This window comes from Grus americana, chromosome 3, assembly GCF_028858705.1.
Source record: "Grus americana isolate bGruAme1 chromosome 3, bGruAme1.mat, whole genome shotgun sequence".
Classification (NCBI taxonomy): domain Eukaryota; kingdom Metazoa; phylum Chordata; class Aves; order Gruiformes; family Gruidae; genus Grus; species Grus americana.
This window is the reverse complement of record NC_072854.1, coordinates 112,386,120-112,408,060: the sequence shown is the minus strand read 5'-3', so window position 1 is coordinate 112,408,060 and position 21,941 is coordinate 112,386,120. Positions and strand designations below refer to the sequence as shown.

Here is a 21,941-nt window from a genome sequence, read left to right as displayed (position 1 = left end):
AGCTACAGCCTCTTCCTTCAGCATTTTGTGTTCCCTTTGTTCACAACTGCTCAGGAAGCCCTGAGCACTGCTTCTTTCCAATGGCAGCAATAGCACTTGAAGAGAAAAAGAACTTCAAATCAGGCAGATACATGTTTGAGTATCTTACACAATGTTTAATGAGGGTCAGATGATATTATAGTGTCTTCTGCACCACAGAAGGCCTGTCCTGTGCATCTGTCCAGTTTGCTGGACAGAGGGCCCTGCCTCTCAAGGGCAGGGGTTTTTTTTCTTGTTAAGGCAACCCAAACCATTTGCTTTTCTGGCTCCTAGGTCAAGAAAAACAGCTCTGCATGAAGAAAGTAGTACTTTCCCTATTAACAGCCTGACTATTGTCTCTGAAGCTATATCTTGATAAGTCTTTGAGAGTTGCTGTCCAGAGCCATTCTTCTTATACTTGTTATTTTTCCTCACAACCTTGCACTGGGCTAAAGAGGCATATTCATACAGTAAACAGCCCAATAATTAGGTCACCACATATTATTCATAAATTATTACTGTGCAGCCCTACTTCTACTTGGAAATTCACACTAAGTGAGCTGGCTATTAAAAATCTTTCTATCAAAACAATACTACATTCAGCATAGCAACGACATGCCCGCTAATACTTCAGGATTCAGTACACAAGATCTTCTGTTGCCTGACGTACTAATGACACAGAAGGGAAAGGGACAGTAAAAGCTGCAGAAGACAAAAAGTTTAGTGGGGATCTGGAAGGACTTTGAGGAAGATTAAAAAAGTATCAGTGGGAAAAAGGGTAACATAACAAGCAAAAGTCAACAGTAATAAATATGACATAACATAGCTGGGATGGAGAAGAAACATAGGCTACCCAAATATCTCACTGGGTTGCAAATTCAAGAAATGGATCTGGGGAGAAATATGCTGAGCCAGCACAGATACACACAATGATCCTTTTCCATTCACTGGCCTTAACAGGGACAGCTCCCACATCCAACACAGTTGTCAAAATACAAATCTACTACAATATAAATGGAACAACGCAGTAATATGATTAGGATAGCAGCATTGTAAGGATCTGTAGGAAGGTCTAGTCATGTACAATGCACAATATGGATCACCTTGCTGCTACAGGCTCACACTGAGTTAGAAGTGGTTCATTTCAGAATGAAGAGAATGATCAGAAGCCTGGAAAAACTAAGGATCAACTAGGACTGCTAACTCAGAAAAAGCAAAGGAAGTGTGCATCAGAGAAGCAGGTTCAGGAAGAAAGTTACAGGTATTGAGACTGCTCACCTAGGAAAACAGCTAAATCAGAGGACCCATGTAAGTCAATAGAGCAACAAATGCAAGATTACATGAAAACAAGATCAGAGATTCTGCTGAATCAGAAAACTGATTTTATACACACATTCCAGCCAATGGATGCACCTCTGTCCAAGAGCTCTCAAGCTCCCCCTCTTCCTCACATCCTTTCTCACCCTCTTATGGAAATTATTCTCTGGCATACTTTTCCCAGCACACCAGATGGTCCTATTCATCAGTACCAGCACTGCCATCCTCCTTGATTTTTCAGCAACATCCAGAGGCCATGAGCAGCAATTTCCTTTTCTTTGTTGCACAGCAAGTTGTTATCTTGCAACTCAAGGTCTTGGTTGAGGTCAGGGGCTTACCACACAAGCATTTCCTCATTGCTTGGGTACCCTGTAGGAGTTCACTGTCTAAGGTGAACTCAGCACAGCCTTCTGCTGGACACAAGGGAGAGATGGGCATATACTACACAAGAAAATAAATGAATAATGAAACTGTTAAACACAAAGTCAAGAAAGAGAAGGGAACATCTAACAGGAATCACCTAAGTGGTAATCATGAGTCACCAGCCCATGCTAAGCCTCACTGCTCTGGTAATATTCTCTTTTCATCCTGTTTCCTGCCTTCCACCAGTGCATTTACAGTTAAGACCAGGATACAGGCTGACACCACCAGCAGGATTCATTCTACCTAACTGCACAAGCCTGTACGTGAGCTGGGTGTCCAGGTTTCCATCACAGCCTGTAGAGTCAAGTGAACAATTCATCTGATCGAACACAAGTATCTATTTGGACTTGCACATAGACAACTAAAATTAAGTAAGCTGCATTTCAGACATGATTCCAATCCTTTCAGCATGCCACTAACAGCCACACGACCATACAGCTCATTGCAGCACTTCTTCCATATTCTAAGAGATTTCATGCCACATTAGGCCCTTGGAGTAAACTGTTACCAAAAAGCCACTCTACTTGACACCTCAGTGTGGCAGTCTCCAGCTAGGGGCTTCCAGGAATTCCCCAAACTGGACTGTCCCTCAGGACTACCAATACAAACCAGCCATGTCCTGATGGGGGAAGCCACTCCCAAAAGCACCCCTGGATGTATCAGTGGTTACACAGGACACAGATGGCTCCCTTTGAAGTATCCTTTAAATATCCTGAAATATTTTGCATTTATCCTGAAAAGACTCTTGCAGCACAATCCTCCAGAGCCTATTAAAAAACCCCCAAAACCTACAAACAACACACAGCCTTCCCACTAAGCAGAAATCAGTACTCACAGAGGGACAGTTCAAAAAACCAAGGCAACACACCTCCTCCTACCAAAAATAGTTTTCAATTACAAATGTAATCTTTTATTCAGCAAGCATTTAAGACACCACTGCTCTAAACAAAGTCTACCTTCCAAAGATATTATATAAAGACGAGACCTTCTCAGGAAAATATTCCAGGACCAAGGCACAAGTGGTTCAGTCTCAGGATCGGTGGCAACGTCAGGAACAAGAACATGTGCTCTGAATCCAGAGCGAAGGACCAAACCCAGAGCCAGCGACCTATGGTGAACTCAGCCAGGGTCAAGGCTGTCACCCACAGGCTTCGAATGTTGACAAGATCAAATAGTGACTACTGTGACTGTCTTTCAGGAGCACTTGTATAGTCAAGCCTGCAACTCCTGCAGCCCAACTCAATGGGCTACTTGATCCAGAAATGGCTAGCAGGCCTCATCTGACTTAACAACAGGTTAGGAAAAGTGGATCTACATTCACCAAACTCTCCGAGTCCACTCAACTTGCTTAGGAGAACTGGAGTTATACTGATCTCAAGGGGAAACTAACACATAAAACAGGCATGAACTGAGAAGCCAAGCAAGGAGAAGTCAGTCAGCCACATTCTAAATCATCTGAAGATCTGCCAAAGCCCACTTAAAGCAATTCTGCACAGAGTGAGTCCAAAACAGGCCCCAGACTGACAAAGCACCTTCCTTGTCCCAAGAACCCTCTTGGAACCATAAATGGCCTTTGTGACCAAGAAAAGGTGAAGAGTCCACAAAAGTTTGTGGGGCTTTCAGCAAGATTTCCAAAATAAACAGGAAAAAGAGAAGGACAAGTGTAACCAAAACTTCAGTTCAAGAACCTCAGAAACCTGGAAGAAACCAAAGCATGGATTGCACCTGACAGAAGTGTATACACATGTACAAGAGTCACCACTTCTATTCAAAGCTCAGTGCAGGAGCTGCCAACTGTGTCTTGCTACTAAGATTCTGTTGCGAATGCCCAATACAAAGTGTTCAGGTGAAACAAAGAGATGCATCCATTCAGCCTTAACATCTATACCTAGTTCAAAGCAAGTACAAGTTATCATAGAACCACAGAACGGTTTGGGTTGGAAGCGACCTCAAAGATCGTCTAGTTCCAGCCCTCCTGCCATGGGCAGAGACACCCTCCACTAGACCAGGTTGCCCAAAGCCCCATCCAACCTGGCCTTGAACACTTCCAGGGAGGGGGCATCCACAACCTCTCTGGGCAAGCTGTTCCTGTGCCTCACCACTCTCACAGTAAAGAATTTCTTCCTTATACCTAATCTAAATCTACCCTCTTTTAGTTTAAAGCCATTACCCCTTGTTCCTGTCACTACATGACCTTGTAAACAGTCCCTCACCACCTTTCCTGTAGGCCCCCTTTAGGTACTGGAAGGCTGCTGTAAGGTCTCCCCGGAGCCTTCTCTTCTCCAGGCTGAACAACCCCAACTCTCTCAGCCTGTCTTCATAGGAGAGGTGCTCCAGCCCTCTGATCAGCTTCATGGCCCTCCTCTGGACTCTCTCCAACAGCTCCATGTCTTTCTTGTACTGGGGACCCCAGAGCTGGATGCAGTACTCCAGGTGGGGTCTCATGAGAGTGGAGTAGAGAGGCAGAACCACCTCCCTTGACCTGGTGGTCACACCTCTTTTGATGCAGCCCAGGATACAGTTGGCTTTCTGGGCTGCAGGCGCACACTGCTGGCTCATGTTGAGCTTCTCGTACACCAACACCCCTAAGTCCTTCTCCTCGGGGCTGTTCTCAAACCATTCAAGTTATATGTGACTTTATTCCCTCCCCTAAACAAAGCAGTTCACATAATTCAGAGCACATGTGGATCAAGTCACCCTCTGGGGTCTCAGCAAAAGTCACATGGTTCCAGTATTGTCCAAACTTCATCCAAAGTATCAAGAATACCTGCAGGTAAAGAATGATGACTCAAAAGAATACTTCAAATCCAAAAGTGTTGATAAAAAGCATAAGCACTCCCTGTCCATGCCTTTCTCCAAAAATAAGAACAAAAAAATCATTGCTGTCAGACAGCCGAACTTTACTGACTTGGAGTGACAGGAAAATGAACTACCAACAGGCTAACTGCAGAGAACTAACATCTTCATTTGTCAAAATCCTGTCAGCCAGCTTACAGGAGGAGAGGAGGAAAGGAATTCAAGGAATACATTACACGGATCTAAAATTAGAAATCAGCTCAATACTGGAAGTATGCCAGCACTAAGAACTACAAGGTTCAAGCAGATGCCCAGCCAGAGACAGCCACAATGGGAGGACAAATTACACAAAAAACCTTCTGGCAGCCGAACCCCAGCATCACATAAATATGCCACACACCTGTTTAAGCAGGATCCATCACTCACAGCAAAACTTGGACTGTCCAGCTTGCATGCTATGAGTTAGAATCAGAAAGATCTATGATAAATAAAAAAAAATGCTACTACTGATGTTACAGCTGTATGCTCACTTTAAGGTATACTCCCTTTTTCATCTGTCACTTGATCCTATGCTATCCATTTCCTTGGACCAACAAAGTGGGGGTTTTTGTTTGGTGGTTTTTGTTTTGTTTTTTTTTTTTTTTCCAAGATTACTTCGAGACTTATACAGTTCACAATTCTGACTTGTCCCACACCAACATCAAGCCCAGCAAGGGCACAGCACAGAAGGTCTGCCTAAAAGGTATGCACTATTGGGGGGCAGAAATGACTGTTCAATGAAGGCTCACAACACACAACTCAGCACAAGGCCAAATTCCCAGCTCTACTCAAAGCTGGGAATTAGAATTTCTCATTGCTATTTACACTCTTTAACGTGTCTTATAATGACCTCACTGCTGTGGTCACTACTGTGAGCCAACATTATAAAACATAAAAGACTATTTCTCTAGATAGAGGTAGCTGCTGTTGACAATGCAGCTGCACATTTCTATATTTTCTAAGGCATAGTTAGTGGGTAGAGCTTCTAGCAGTCCCCAGTCACAGATTCATGCAACAATGGAGTCACCAAATTCCATGTATAGTGCCTCTACCAAATTTAAAATTAGTTTGAAATATTCCCCTATAAGCATAACTCAGCATATTTTAGGCTTTATTTGTAGTTTTTTGGTGCTTTTAAGAGTTCTGTTGTTTCGAAGAACAAAGTTACTTTGTTTAGACTGTGTTAAAAAAATACTCCCATTATTTACAGACATTTTAGCACTCCTGTCTCTGAAGGAGAAACTCAAAGTTTGATGTACAGTAGGAATGGTCCAAGCTGAAGCTAGCTAGGGTAAAGGAGAATGGATAAGAACGAGTATTTGCAACTATGCACTTGAAGCAATGGCTTAGCATCAGGAGAGCATCTAAATTCAGCTTTGCAAAGAACGTGCACCAATCTGACCAAATTGTAGGCTCTGAGGAAACTTCCATTTGTGCAGGGAGGGTCACATAAAAACTGCAAGCAGTATTTTCTGGTAAGTCCATAAGCACAGAACATGTTGCAAGTCCTATAAGTCAGTTAACCTGTACATGTACCATCCTGCCAAAACAAGTATACATGCTCCAGCCCAGAGCTGCAAGAGCACAGCAAGACTTTCCTTCAGCTGTGCCAGAAAGCTTTGGGAGGGGGATAGAGGTGGTCTCCATTTTGGTATCTAATCATATAGAAAATTGAGATTCTCCATCTGCTCTCAGGAAGCATGGAGAATGAAGAGCAGTTTGAACTGCTTAAACATAAATAGGCTGTCCAGGGACAGGCCAGAGAGAAAAGTGAAGGCTGTGGAGAAAGCAGGAGCAAAGTGCTCGGATGAAGAGAGACAGGCAGTGGGGGAGTAACGAGAACAGAGCAAGGGGGAACTGTCCAGGGCAACAAAGAGATACAGGCATGAGGCAAGTCTAACGAAAGGATAATATGTTGTCTGAAGTGGGCTGTTGAAAATAACCTATCCACAGCCTGGAACTGAAGCGAGTTCAGAGTCCTAAGTCTCTTTAGTCCTCTACTCTTCACAGCCCACTGCAAAATTCACAGGGCAGCTGTACCATAGCTAGTTAGTGCAGAGAAACAACTTATCGCTACTACTACAAATCACTTGTAGTTCAAACTAGCGAGGCTTCTGCTATGAAGTTTAATGATTCAGACACTGCTGGTAAACCAAGTTAAAAATGGACAGAATGGCACACATGGGATTTAATTTTTTTTCCAGCTTTTTAAAAGCAACGCTTTTAAAGCGAGAAAATAAAAACTCTCAAAAACCCATACAGAATTTCAAAGAAGTATAAAGGTACATGATCCTTTCACGTCTTATATTCTAGTTTCTTTAGCTGAGGTAATGATATAATGCTACTTCCCCCACCATCCCAGAGACCTCACTTTATGACTAAAGAAAAAGCCTTATACGTAAGAGGAACTGCATCCTCTGAACAAATCTGGTGGAAATACATGTCTATGTGATGAGATTCTCCTCATGTCTCTACCACAGCATTCTTGCATGATTCTGGTCAGACTGCTGAAGTCTCTGCTCACAAGCCATCATTGATCACATTCTCATCTGCTGGGTGCCTAAAGCAAGACTGCCAGGTCCAATCTATAGAAATGAAGAGCATGCCCATGATGTCTAGCAGAGTTGTGCTTTGGTCATAAATATTAAGCAATCTGTAAAAAATAATAAAAATCAAGATCTAACTAAATTTGAAACTGTATCTGTAAAAGCAAGCTAATAGTTCTCTCTTGTACCACCTAGTAAAAGCATGAATATAAATAAATAAATAAATAAATATACCTGACACAGATACTACAGCAATAAGAAACATAAAGAGCTGAGTTTAAATGGCAAACACACGTCATGAATTTAAATGGCTAGTGAGATCTGCAGCCATACAATGAATACATAAAAAATGAAATGGCTATTAATTCAGTGTACCCCATCCAGCTTGCACAACAGATGAGGCAGTTGTCCCATGAAGAACTAAAACTCTTAACACGTGATGATATAATTTTAAGAAGTATCCTAATAAATTTACACAGAAGTTGTACCAACAAGCTAATTATGGATTCTCTGACTTTTGAAGTAGCTGACATTCCAACCTTAAACGTTTGCTTTTAAATTATTTTATTGGAATGCAATTTATTTATAGGCATGTTTGTAGCATTCTTTGCCACAGTAACTTGAAATCTAAGTTTCTTACTAAAAGATGACTCAGCCTTCTGCAACAGTTCAATCCTACCTAAAAATCCTTGTCAGGTTTAGTCTTCTAAAAATACCAGACAGTCTAAAAAACACTAGGGCAGTATCAACCATCTTCTTGCAGTATCTTACTAACATATCAAACCATACCACTCCACTGCTTCTTGCCGGAGCTCAGGATTAACTAGACAAGTTTCTATACTCCTACAGGAGGAGAAAATCTGTTTGGGCCACCAAAGGAAGAACAAAGCCAGAGCTACTCACCACTTTCCAGCGATCTTTGACCACATAATTGGCCGGAAGAATGTCGACCTGCTCCCCTCCTCCACTCATGTTTGGTTCGTCCTTGATGACTGCTGCTAGGCACTGCATTTGCCAGCCAGAGAGTATTTTAGTAGCTCCCAATTTAAATGAGCCATTTATCTGGGGAAAAAAGGGGCGGGGGGAAGGAATGACAAAATTAGTACAGGTCATGGCAGAAGTACATGCTACATTTCCACAGGTTTTGCTTATGACTATATTGAACCAGTCTCTTAGGAAAGAAGGCAAACTCACCTTGCAAACACCTGAGCTCACTCCATGCATAAACTTGGCAGACGCAACCATGCTTCACGTCAGCAGCACAAACTAAAAGGGTGACAATCACCGGCTATACCATGCAGGAGTCCAGCGCTCTTGGGCCTGACAGCCAACAAGTCAAAGAGAATCTAATGCCAAATGCTGCAAGAGCTGTTATTGTTACCAGGCAAAAAGGTCTTGCTTTAACAGAGCAGCTGCTACATAAGCAGTTTTTATGGTTTTCATTGGGCGACATCCAACACAAATCAGAAAGGTTTGCCAGGTATTGCATTCAATAAGCCTAAAAGCATCCGAATAGGGTAGAAGGGCCTTCACAGAGCCAGGATTACAGACACTCACTGTGATGAACAGCCAAGCAAAGAAGACGGGGATGGTTAGAAAGGGATTTCAGCCATGTATAAATTAGTCCTCCTCATAGCATACACACAGTGCTAAAAAATTATCAAATTAAAATACAGAGAGATATCTTGTTCCTATGGTGTTTGCATTCTACCTCATGCCCCTTTTTCCTGCTTTTATAGGGAGCTCCAGATAGCCTATGCTGAAATTAATTTTGTTTTGAGGTTTTTTGGTTATAATTCTTCTACAAAAATTACTTTCAGATACACATTGACTCCACCTTCCTGGAAGAAAATGAATTGAAACAGGACTAATAAAAGATGCTTCCTAATGCATTTTGTCTCTGCCTGTAAGATATTTTTCTGGCTTTAGAAGTAGGCCAGATCTTTTATTAAGCATAGATCTTTTATTAAGCCTTCCTGGCAGTTCTATTGTCCTTCCCCGAAAATACGAAATATTTTCCTTCCTAAAAATGAGTGTTAATGTAGCACTCTGACTGCAGACTTAAATAAGATTAATAAGATAAATACCAAATTAAAAAAAAAGACTGGAGCTGGTCATTCAACCATCACACTTCTTCAGGCCTCAGAAAAAGCAAAAAAGTCACCAGTGAATTATGAGCTCAAATAGAGAAAAGAGCTCATTCCCTAGCAATAAAAGGACTGAGAAAGAAGGATAGGAAGTGACCAGCATGTGGTGTGCACAAGGAAGCAGCAGACAGAAGTATGTCAAAAGTGCAAGACATAGAGGATGATCAAACAAAACATGAACAAAAGATCTCACATAGATCTTCTCAACAGATCTTCACAAAAGAAGATTTCATTCTAGATAAAGACGATAACTACATGGAAAAAAGGAGCAGCTGACTAATGCAGTAAGAGGGCTGCTGAGAAATGTTCATACAATCCAACATCTGCTAAAGTACAATCAAAATGATAGAAGAGAAATAAGAAGAAACTGAATATTAAAGACATTCAGAAGAAAGGTGCTGCAAAATGCTCTGAATTCTCATAGAAAGAGTCCTGCATCTGTATGGGGTAGCAGTCATTTCAGTCGTCAGGTATTAAAGAAACTGGAAAGCTCTCCAATGAGAAAGTACATGCTGTGTTTGGCAGCACAGCATTTGTGCTGCTTCTTCCTACTGAGCAAGTCTAATGCCATTCCCAGGCTACTTTATGATCACCAGAACATCTGAACTGACCATCCCTAAGCTATCAGTGAGCTCTGCATATGCTGTGCACCCAGCTTCCCTGCACATCACTGCAGACTGCACAGGAGAGAGAATCCCTGCAAAAATCTCTTCTAAGGCTGGCTTTTCTTCTGTTATTAAAGTCATTTAATTATAGACTATCCCAAACCCTCAACATTACAAAAAATATAAAAGAACATTGACAGGCAGGTCCAGAGGCAGGTATCCCCTCCCTACTCCTGAAGGTCTCTTGGCATCACTTCATGAAGACAACTACAGCACAACGCAGGCTCTGGATTGCAGGGGATACAAAGGCAGCTAGAGATCCCAGGATGTGGGGTGGTAGTAGCAACAAAGACAGAAGTTTAGAGTTTTCCAGAGAAAGTCAGCCATGCGCTATTTTTCACTTTGAAGCAAAACACCTAAAAAATATGGTACACGATGTACGCATTAGTGATGCATACGCATAATAAGCTTTCAGTCGAGTGACTAGTGGTGGAAAGTAATTCCAAGGAATACTTTTAGAGGGGAGACAGAGCACAAAAGTCTATGAGCACTCAAAGCTAGGCAAGACAGAACTGCTTTCCCTGGTGCACTAGTCCACTTTCCTTTATCAATGTTATAATACATGTGTACAAAGATAACGTGTGTTATTTAAAGTAGTCACATAAATCTTCACTGACTTTGAAACAGAACAAAATCGTCCTGGGCACTACCATGAATAGCAGCCATTTGGCAATACGGAATTACAGAAGTAAGTTTACAGGTATGCTCCAGTATAGCCAGAGTGATGCAGCCAAACCAAAGGCCAATTTAGTTACAGTCTGAGACAAATTTCTAGCTGTTTTAGATCACAGTAACATATCAAAAATCACAGTTAACATATCACAAATTTGTTCCTGAGGCAGTACTAATACTGCAGAAACATGATTAGGCCTATGGACCAAGGGTTTACCAGAGTAACACTGAAGCATTGCCTGCACCCATGACAAGATGTAACACATGTCAATCATCTCCAGAAGCGTCACAAAGAAAGGGCAAAAGAAGGGATGAAGTTACCTTTGTGCAGAAAACATAAGCACATTTCAATGATGCTTTTAACTTACACATTATTGTAATTCCTTCTAAATCAACATAATATAGTATAAATATTGTTTAACTAGCATCAAAACCTGCAGCCAGCCCCCTGCTAGAGCTGAATTTTCTAATGTAGCTACAGAAGGGAGGTGGTGAAGGGTGGTCAGTGGGGGAGAGGTGAGGCACTACTGCCTCTTCCCCAACACACAGCAGAGAGCATCATTTCTGCATATTAAATGTTAAGTGGTGTTAAGGGGAACTGGAGAAGAGATGGAAGGATAATATCTCTCTCAAACTCCAGTAAAGCTGTTCCTGATTGAAAGAGTGACCAAGCATATGAACTTTGACATATCTGCATCACTTCTGGCTTTAAAACGTAGACCATAGAATGTAAAGATACCTGATTTTGAAGATAGTGACCGAGAAGACAAGAACTTTCAGATTGTCTTTTCATGTAGGAAATGTACAGGATATCAAATTATTGTACCCCTCTCCCATGAAGACAGGCAAGAACAATCCTAAAATACTGTAAAACTAGCTTCCGAGAAAATAGCAAGTGAAGCAGAAATGAAACCAGCTGTGAGAAAGAAACAGTGACAACAAGAGGACCAAATCCTGTCTCTTGGCCAACCTCAGCATGAAGAAGTGTAAAATCAGCTCTTGCATACTGCTATCTCTTCCAGAATCTTTATACTCTTATAAATTTAGTCTTGGCCTTTATAAAAAAAGAAATCCAAAAAAACCCATGCTTAAACAGGCTAATAAGCCCCACTATATATTCTGACACACTGCTCTGCTAGCTGTTCCTTCTGTTTGGCATCAAGACAGTTCCAGTGAATAGCACTCATGGGTAAATTGTTTCCTTATTTTTAGGGCAGCTTACAAAATTCTGATGCAGCAATTATTTAGCCGACATGAAAATCAAGAGCCGGCAGAGAAGCATGATTGGGATAGGCAACAATAACAAACTTAGGAGGAAAGACTGCAAGAATTTCAGTGCAAGGCCTGGTGTTGCAATTAGTGTGGCAGAGTCTTACATCAAACGCATCTGCCTTGTTCACAAGCGTGTTCATCAGGAGACAAACTAGGCCAAGCAAAAGTAACTTCATACAAATTGTTAAGCTGAAGAAATCTTCGCTGCAGATGCTAAAAGCTTACATAGAATCAAAAAGTGACTTGACAAATGCACTAAAAATAATAATAAAAAAATCCATTAAACAGTTACATACAAATAGTACATCTTTAGCTTAGGAAGCCTTCAATTCATAACAGCAAGAGCATTCTGCCGAGTCATTTTATATGCCTTCCCTGCTCTTACTCTCTACCCTAGATATCCACTCTTGGCGAACTTAGGACGGGATATTGGCCTAGATGGACCTGTGATATGACTCAGTATGGCCAGACTTGTGTTTTTATCAGTTACTTTCAGAAGAAGTAGTTTATATATAATATATATGTCTCCTTTATTCCTTCAAGGGGGTCAGAGACCAAAAAGCAAAGAATCAATCAAAAAGTCTCATATACACAACTCAATTACCTATCTTACAATGTCCTCTTTCATGCAAGCAACATTTTAAACAGCTTTACTGGAAAAATTATTTCCCAATTTTATACGATCATAGCACTCTTAAAATTAAATTTATAAATATGGAGCATCCCCTGTGGAAATTCCCAACATATATAAGAGAACTTTCCTATGTTGGCTTACTTCAGTCTCAACATACTGTGGTAGCAGTGCTCAAAATACAGCCAAACTCAAACAAACATCAAATTGAAAACTCATCAGACATAAGGTGATTATTAAACAGCAGAACAAAGCTATGGAGGTCTGTCTCTCACCATCTTACTAAAGGTCCTGGATAATCTTAAGTGTCTTAATCTCACTGTGGAGGAATTGCAATATCCCACTTTATTTCAGGACACATCCTCACCTCTGGAAGCCTACAAATTAGAACAATTAGAACGAGTGAAGTTTATTTAGACTGCTGTAGCCCAATACCCTCTTCACTTGATCAAATTCCTCATCATGAACATGGGATCCACCTTAAGAGCAGATCCCAATGGTGTTTTAGAATGCTGATGCTTTTTAGGTAAGACAAAACTGGACATCTGCAAAAACAAAAGAAGTAACCCCAGTAAATTGCAGTCCAGAAATCAGATCAATCTCCCTGTCCAATACTTGCATGGGAGGAAAACGAAAAGTTGTAAATAGAATTTAAGCATAACTTAGCTGTTCCCAACATGAACTTTACTGGCATTAAGCCAAAATGAAGCAGATGGGGTGGGGAAATAACAGGACAATATAACAAGTAGGATTGAGAGTGCTTAGAAGTAAGAAAGAAAACCAGTGGAGTTTCCAAGTGCAATTGAGTAGCAGAACTGGAGCTCAGTTAATGGCAGCATTAACTGCACACACTCAGCATCCCTCAATGTTTTACAAATGTCATCTGCTTCCAACACACAATACCAATTATAAAAATTAAATCCCTCACATTAAAACAAAGAAAAACCCCCATAAATCTTTGTATAAATAAGTTGTACCATGCACTAGCATTCTGTTATTAGGGTAGAAAAGCATATAAGAGTACAGGAAACAAGTTGATTTAAAAAAAAAATACAGTGCACTGGACTAACAGCCCCTCAGCCCTGGAATACATCATACCTCCTGCTGAACTTGAAACAGCAATTACAAACAAGTCATACGCTGTTAGGGTAGGTCTGACAGCAGGAGCTCGAAAGGTTCTGAATTGTTCCTTGAAGACACATATCTTCCTTCATTGCCTGCCTCTGCTGTAGCAAACCCTGCTTAGAGAGCAGGCTCAACTCCTAGCAGCTGTGGCTTAACGTCTCCTCTGTGACATATTCTTCTCATAGGCATGCAAGGGCATCAGCCTTAGAAATTCTGGATTTGCTATTCACAGCATTTCATTTCTGTAAAAAACAAAACATCTAAAGGTGAGCTTGAAAAATATTGGGACTGTTTTTCACCTTTGAAAGGTTTATGTCCAATAAGGAGTGATGGACCTATGCCTGGGAAAACCAAACCAACTAAACAAAAAAAACACCCCCGAAAAAAGCTGCAATCAAGACAGACAGGTCCAGACTCTCTCCTAACACGAGGCTGCACTGAACACAACATACATAAATATATTAAATATAACAGATGCACCTTGACAGCGTTATTATGGCTACCTGGTTGCACAGCCAACTGAACACATTATTGCCTGCACAGTGACTTACAAGTAACAGCGTACAACAAGTAACAGTGTACAACCTAAGCAAAACAAAACCCCCAAACACGTAATTTCATACTGTACTGCCAGAGACTGTGTCCACATACATTGCAGAGCAGTCAGACACACCAGTGACTTCTGTGCCAAAACCACCTATCTACAAGGAGAATCAGCACAGTTAATTATGACAACAAATCATTAGGAACGCACACCAGATAAGCATGCCTGCACTACTGGCAGTTTATGTGATCCGAATCCTCTCCAACTGCATCTCAGCTCCAAAGCTAAAAGAATGGGGAGCAGCATAGTTTGAGGGGAAAGTCTATCATTACCTTCCACCAATCTCCCTGACAAGAGTTGCTCCAATTTTTGATCCAAGCAAAAAACTAAATCCAACACCAGGAAATCCCTCTAATATCATAACCAGCTTAGCCTCTACTAATTTAACAGGCAAACATTATGGTCTGCTTACAATGACCATTTCACTGCAGCTGAAGTATATCTACTGCAAAGTCAATATAGATCACTACTTGCAAAGCTTGAGTAGTCTGCTGGTAGCCAAAACAAAGATATCTGAATAAAAGCAGGAACCAAGCAGAGGTTATACTTACGGTATCAGACTCAATGTACACTTGACATTACCAGAAACACCACACGGGTATGTTTTCATCACCTGACCCTGGACCAGCTTCTTTAATTAATACTTAGGTAATGCAAAGTATCCCTCTTAGGCAAATTCTCTCCCTTCTCCCTGCAGAGTGCTTTTGTCGCCTGTTATTCATCTTCCTTCAAATGTGGCCACGCCAAGTCGCTTTTCATAGCTGCGGTCAACAGTACCTTCCTCGAGTCCTTATTCTTGGAGAACAGTATTTTACCTTGAATAACTGACTCAGGCATACAGCAAAATGATAACATCTGTTGCTCAATGGTCTTGTATATAACATATTATATTAGGTTATTAAAAGGCCCACAGCCTGAGATCAATCATTTTAAACCTCCATTCCAGGGAAAACAGTGCTCACTTTAACCATTTAAATCATTTTATGATAGATGCAGTCACCATAATTATCAAGGATTAAATAAACTTGTCAAAAAACTATTCAGAAGTTAAGAACATAACAGTAAGTTCCTGATCAGAGATTTGGTATTTTGATTCAAATTCTGGAAGACAGGGTATTTTGCAGGGACAAATCATGTATTTATAGATTTGCCACATAGACTTCATGTTGCCAAGCGCTTTCTGGAATTTAATAAAAATTAGCATAAGTGGGGCAACTGCTACTTGCTGCCCTGATGTGTCGTATCAGACTAAATGAGACTAAGTGGGACAAAATTTTTGCAGTTTTCAAGCCCACTGCTGATCACAGCAGTGATTCTGTTTGTGATTACACGGAAGAGATTTCCTGGGACTGACAAAAAAATGTTTTATCATGCCAACTGTTAGTCACTTAAATCATATCTCTACAGCCCTTCTGTAACCATTTTTCTCATTGCTGTAAGGAACTCTTCCCCCCCAGTTGGACCATGCTCAGGGGAGTGTGTTCAACCTTCCTCTGCCCCCTGCAAATCTACAGTTTCATTCTTTGATCTGCAGCCTCACCATTTTTTAGTTTGCTAAAACTAAACAGCTAAAAAGCTGGTGACTTGCCCGAAGGTGATGTCCTCATGGCTGACCCACTTTTTCTTCTACCCTTGGGAAATCCCAGTGCATTCTCAACCATATTCAATGGTTACCTGAGCTTTTTTTTCCTCAAAGACAAAAGATCCCAGAGGTGTAAAACTTGGGTTTAGATTGGAAACTCAAATTTCATTGTTATTTTGAAGGATCTACAGTTCCAGAGGAATTTGTTTCCTTTGTAGGTAATATCTAAAGATAATATTATCAAAGAAAACAATAACATCACGGCAGAAAATGGCTGTGGCCTGCACCTGTTTTTCTCTGCCTGAAGATCCTAGAAAGATATATGAAAACTCTTGTATATGCAAGCACAGTCTGTTTAATTTCTTTCTGTGCTGCTGTATGAGTCAGTTTCCAAGATGAAATGGTGTTACTAAGATTACGGAAGAGTTTTACAAGCTGGTCTGGACTGCCTCTATATAAGCCATTTCCACACGTGTCAATGATGCCATCTAGTCCACAACTGTCAGTATCTGCTTGCATTCTCCCAGCCCATGCAAATACTTGTTTCCCATCCCTAAGTTTTCCCATTTGTTGAGTTAAGCATTTCTATGACTTAGGCATGGTCTTCTCATTCTGTTATCAGATCTTACACCAGCTCGTTGTGCTTGACAGAAAAATCCCTTGAATATTATTCTCAGGAAAAAAAAAAAAATCTTCAAAATGTGTTCTGCAGGGCAGATTCATGGTAATAAACCAAATTTGTACTTTGATCCTTAATTTACTAGTGCTATGCCAGATAACTGGATCCTGAGAATTTCCTATTACAGAACACAGTCAGAATTTGTTTCTGCAAAAAAACATCATAAACATTATGTCATGTTTGAATGTAAAAATAATTTTAATTCCATTCATAGTTGTAATAAAGTAATGGAAAACTAAATTTTGTACCTGAGCCGGTCAAAGCTCATAACAATTTTTCAAACTGCTCTCAAACTGAAATGGGTAATTGCACATTCTGTGCTCAACTTGCCAGAGTAAGCTGGCTACTGGCGAACACTTCTGATAACACTCCACAGACAGAACAATTACTGGTTCAAGTCTAGCCTAGGATGTTTGGAGGGCGAAAAAACATTTATCATTTCATCACTAGAAGAAACGCAGGTAGCAAGGTTAAAGAAAATCTGTTTTGCAAAAGAAGCAACAACCACACTAAAAATACCAGCTTCTGAGTGGCCATCAAACTTAAAAACAGGCTGCAGAGACCTATGCGACCAGATAGCCCTGAGTCCTAGAACCCAAATGCCTCCCGCCATTTCCCCCACATCAACTGTTACAAGAGTGAGAAAATACTTGACTACTTGCCCTTTCCATTTGCAACTTTTACATTTTCTCCCCCCGTCCCTGCGAGCTCAATGGACAAAGCCCCTTAAGCCTCATCTCTGCTTTATAAGCAACCACTTCTGATTCTTTCTAGACATGGAGAACAGCAGAAAGAAAAAGGGCATTTTCCACAAAATGCTTCTTAATACAACCAAACTCATGCTCAGACATCTATGAGTAAGTCATACAGGTCATGCATACAGAGCACAGATTTGCTACAGAGAGAAGCAGGAAAAAAGGGAGGCAATTCTGTCCTTGCCTACAACTGGCAAGAGACAGTGTGAGTCCAGTAAAGGGCCAGCATCCATGCCTTATGATCACTAAAAAACCTGGAGCTCAAAAAAGGCTGAAAGATACCTTCCAGCCACCTGAAAACTAAACTCTTTAAAATGCATGTATCTTATCCAAAAGGCACACTGAAAAGCAAATGAATGTAGTGTAGAAGTATCTCCCTATGATGAAAACTTAAGCTACTGAAGGGCTCTCCCATTCTCGTTCATCTTCTTCTAGAAGCTGAAGCCTGACAACTGCAAATTAGTTTTTCATGGGAGTTTTCCTTAAGGACAGGACCTAGAACAAGGGAGATGGTGGATTCTACATCTCTTGCTCTTTTCTGATCAAGGCTTGGCACCTTTAAAAAGGAATGCTTTAGCTACTGCAAATTTTACTAAAACCAAAATCAACGACAAAAAAAAGGAAACAAAAAAAATCACATTTTTGTGTGCTTAGACACTGATGAATGAAAGTCGTGAATCCACGTAAGCACTGTAACACAGCATTACCTACATCCCTCCTCCATAAAGCCTACAAACAGGCACTGATTGTGGATCCACAGCTTCAAGTTCCTGGTCAGCCAATCTAAAAATCCACCTGCAGTGAAGAGCAACAGTTCCCCTCTCTCCTGCCAGCTCTGAACTCCTGCATGCAGGATTCCACCATGCGCCAGTTCAGTGACTTATACCAGCAGAAAAACTATTCCTCTTCAGAAGAAATAAGGTTATTTCCTTGGCTTAAAGCTCCTTGAACCGGTTCATTGTAGTGTCAGTCAAACACAAGTGGCAGCACAACGGAGGAGCGGTACCTCAGATACATTTCAGCTTCAGTCAAGCTGCACTCCCTGTTCGTCTCCACAGCAGGAAGCCCTCGGCCTTCCATGAGATCACAGGACTCAGACACTTCTGCTTAAAAGCAGTGGAGTAACTGCCTGAGGCCAACTTTTTTTTTTCCAAGGAAAGCAAAATTTAAAGAAACCGGTTAGTTTCAATAACTTACTTGCATAGCCCCTAAACTAATAAATTTTAGAGTCTAATGCAGCTAGATTCTGTTTAAATAATTCAAGATGTAATTAAACCACAAAGCTCTCAGTCTCCTAACATGTCACCACAAAGGTGACTTCTATTCTCTGACTGAGGTACTTCAGTAAGCAAGCAACAAGCAATTTTCTCTTCTTCATGAAATGAGGGAAACAAACCACACAATTTAATGGAGCCATCCAGTCAAAAGGAGCATTGCACTGATGCCTATATGAAAGTAAAAGACAGGTACACCATCCTCTTGTTTGAGTGAGCAGAACACGTATCAAGAATTTAAGCTATATGTCAAGAAGACTATGAAGTTCCTAGTCCCTAGGAAGTGAAATGAAAAAAAAATATGCTAAAAGAAGAGGGAAACAACAGAACTACCTAGTGGCTGCTCTCTACTACCTCTAAAAAGGCTGGAAGTTGGGAAGCAGGCAGCAGTGCAGCAGAAAGGTGAGATGGCTATAGTCTGCTTCAAGCGCTCTATGTACAGCTGCCTACCTCTGAACAGACAGATGTACGTGCACCTCATGATCCTCAGAAGCAACGTATTGCTTTTTCACATTAGCGATGGAAGAACTGCACAAATCGGGGTTTGGGGAGAGGGAAGAGAACAACTTCAGATACATTACTACCTTCAGACTTTCCCCCTACCAAGGAGGGGAAAACACCATGTGGCAGTAGGTCTTAGGGTGACAAGCAATGATTGTCTTGGTGAAACCTCCTCACCGGATGGCGGTACCCCATCCTCTTGCACCAGGAACTGTCTGCTGTGCAGACAAAAAGGAAGGCTGCAGAGGCAACTCAGGTAGGTACCTGGCAGGCAGACAGCTGAATTTGTGAAGTGAAAGGACAGCGTGGTGACCTGCCAGTCAGGTTCAAGAATGGCACACCAGGTGCTGGGACACAGATTCTCAAGAAGAACAAGAAGTTGAGGTGCAATATGACTGAGGTCTACACAACCAAGTTCTGCATGGAGAACGTGAATGAGAAAGGACTGTTCATCGCTTTTTCCAAAGCATTAAGGAAGCAGCAGCAGGCAACACTAGCTGCTGGCACGCATGAAACAAATGCAAACTGCAGAGGAGTTGTGCAACACCCTGCCGCAAGACACAGTGGAGGTTAGCATGTACACTGAGTCCAAAGAATTGGACAGATTCATAGAAAAATACAACTAAGAAAAGCAAAATAAAACCAGCCAGCGAAGGACAACTGAATATGATGACAAAAATCTCTCACCAAAAAGAAATATCACTGAACTGACAGTGACTGAGTGCTGTGAGAGCACCCCAGGAAAATGGCACTGCCCACTAGCTCCAACCTCCGGCCCCCCCAGGCATTCAGCGCTGGCCACAGTCACAGGGAATATGCTAGGTGGTCTCATCCAGAACAGCCATTTCAAGAGCACCCCAGGGAGAAGCTGGCAAGCACAATCCGTACAGCTTTCGATGGTATAAAGGCCAAGAACGATAGCCTGGATGAAATCCCAAGTTCTGTAACTTCTGATGGAGGGTAGGAAAAAAACCAGACAGAATTTCAGAAGAAATACCCCCCTCCCAAAGAGCAGTTTTGGAGGGTATGTGATATTTAAATAGGACCCAAAAAACCAAACAGATGAAATAGGTCTCAGAAGTAAGGTGGGGAACTAGGATGTATGGATTCAAGGGAGAACATGGAGGTAATATGTACCCCAAGAAGCCGTTAACAGGGTAGCATTCTCCGGTGCTCCAGGGAACAAGGTACACAGAAAAAGGCCAGGCCACTCAAGGGGGGAAACACTACCACATACTAAAGAAAAAAAAAATAGATGCAAAGGAGATAAAGAAATTAATTGTATCAAGCCTCAATGGAAAATATGTGGTAGTAAAATTACCCCATAGGACCAGAATAAAGCAGCAACGGTGATTTGCCATGGGAGAACAGACGGGCTGTGCCTTTAGGAAACAGGTAGAAATGGGGAACTTGAGCTTCCTCATGGAGATCAGGACATGTCACCAAGATGAAATTTTAAATAGTAACGTTATAACTTAAGAGTAACTCAATTGTGTTAAGAACAGAAATATATCACCTTTTCAAAAACAAACTAAAAAAAGTCTTTGGCCAGTGCAACTTCTGCTTGGTCCTTTAAATTGCTGGATTTTAATTCTAAATGACCTATTGTACAAACAAAAAGTCTTTTAAAAATAGAAGATGTGTGCAAAAGAAGAATATGGCACAAATTCTTCCAAGTTAAATATGATATTTTTTTCTTGACGATTTTAAAGAGATGAAGCAAATTTCTACAGATAAAAACTACGTTTTCCACACATACCTGACCAGAGGCCAGCCAGTCAGTCTGCTGGATGACAGACAAGAAATAGAAAGACTGAATAGAGAAAAGATAAGAAAAAATATGCCAAATATTTTTGGTTGTTTACTTTAAAGAGCTCTGCAGAGGATCTGGAAAAATCAGAGAGTCTTACTTCTGCACCAGACATATTCAGAAAACTGAAAATTAAAAATAAAATTAACTGGCAGGCAGGGGGAGAAGTCATGATATATAGACCTATTAGGAAAAGCTAGGTGCTTTTAGGAAGACTCAACAAGCACACAGAGAGGGCCATCTCACTAATAACAATGTCTCTGGATAGCCAAAACCTTCTGATGTGGTATCAGAACCGAAGGCGTTAAAAATTAAGATGTCCCAAGATAAAACTAGAGTTTCTCTAAAACTAATAACTGGCTAAAAGAGAGGAAAACACACGGGAATGCATAGCTAGGTGTCACAATGGAGTGCTGGTACCAGTGGAATGACCACCTTGTGTACTACGACATTATTCAGGCTAACAAATAAAAAGACTGAAAAACTGCAGACTGCAACACCAAGAAGGGTATAACTAGGGCAAGCATGTTATACATGCCCTCTTAGCCCTTCCTTAAGCATCATCTCTTGGTCACTGGTAGAAAAAGGACTGGAACAATATGAGGTTTTGGCCTGAGCAGTTGGGTTTATAATCCTCTAATCAAAACCTTTTCACTGAACAACAACTTCTCCTTATCCCTTTTGCAATCTTTTCATATCTGATTGGTAGGCCACCAAAGCTTTCTATACATACAGCTTCTGGGCTGACGGTGAGCCTCCTACCATTTACTGTCGCACAGACAGCAAGGAATTCACTTCCATCTGTCAGGGTTGACACTAAATCTCTTTCTCCAGGCTAGGCTGTCCCATTTCTCCAGAGAAGAGGAAATCTGCACCCACAAGCATTCTCTCTGCTACTCGTTGTGCCTGTATGGCTGGTGTCAGCCTATGATCTGTACTTTCTTCCTTTCATATTGTTCACCAAATAAAAGATGACACGGCTTGACACCAAAAGGAAAGGGTTTCCAAGCACATCTTATTTGATTACATCTACAGTCCATCACGCTGTCAACATCTTCCTTCTCAACTATGAAAAAAAGACCCTT

At 41.2% G+C, this 21,941-nt stretch overlaps 1 protein-coding gene across 4 annotated transcripts in view; it reads right to left on the bottom strand.

Annotated features, from left to right (window-relative positions):
• The window catches only part of TTBK1 (tau tubulin kinase 1), a 121,993-nt gene that overhangs the window by 96,219 nt on the left and 3,833 nt on the right, over positions 1 to 21,941 (bottom strand). For 2 of the 4 annotated variants that reach the window (XM_054821845.1, XM_054821846.1), the window contains exons 2-4: positions 13,625 to 13,893; positions 12,802 to 12,903; positions 8,043 to 8,201 (exon numbers count right to left, since the gene is read on the bottom strand). In XM_054821845.1, coding sequence (XP_054677820.1) covers positions 8,043 to 8,201; positions 12,802 to 12,804 — 162 coding nt within the window. In that variant the 5' untranslated portion in view covers positions 12,805 to 12,903; positions 13,625 to 13,893. Of the gene's footprint in view, positions 1 to 8,042; positions 8,202 to 8,333; positions 8,385 to 12,801; positions 12,904 to 13,624; positions 13,894 to 21,941 lie in introns of those variants that run through there. The other 2 variants (XM_054821843.1, XM_054821847.1) reach the window with 2 other exon arrangements.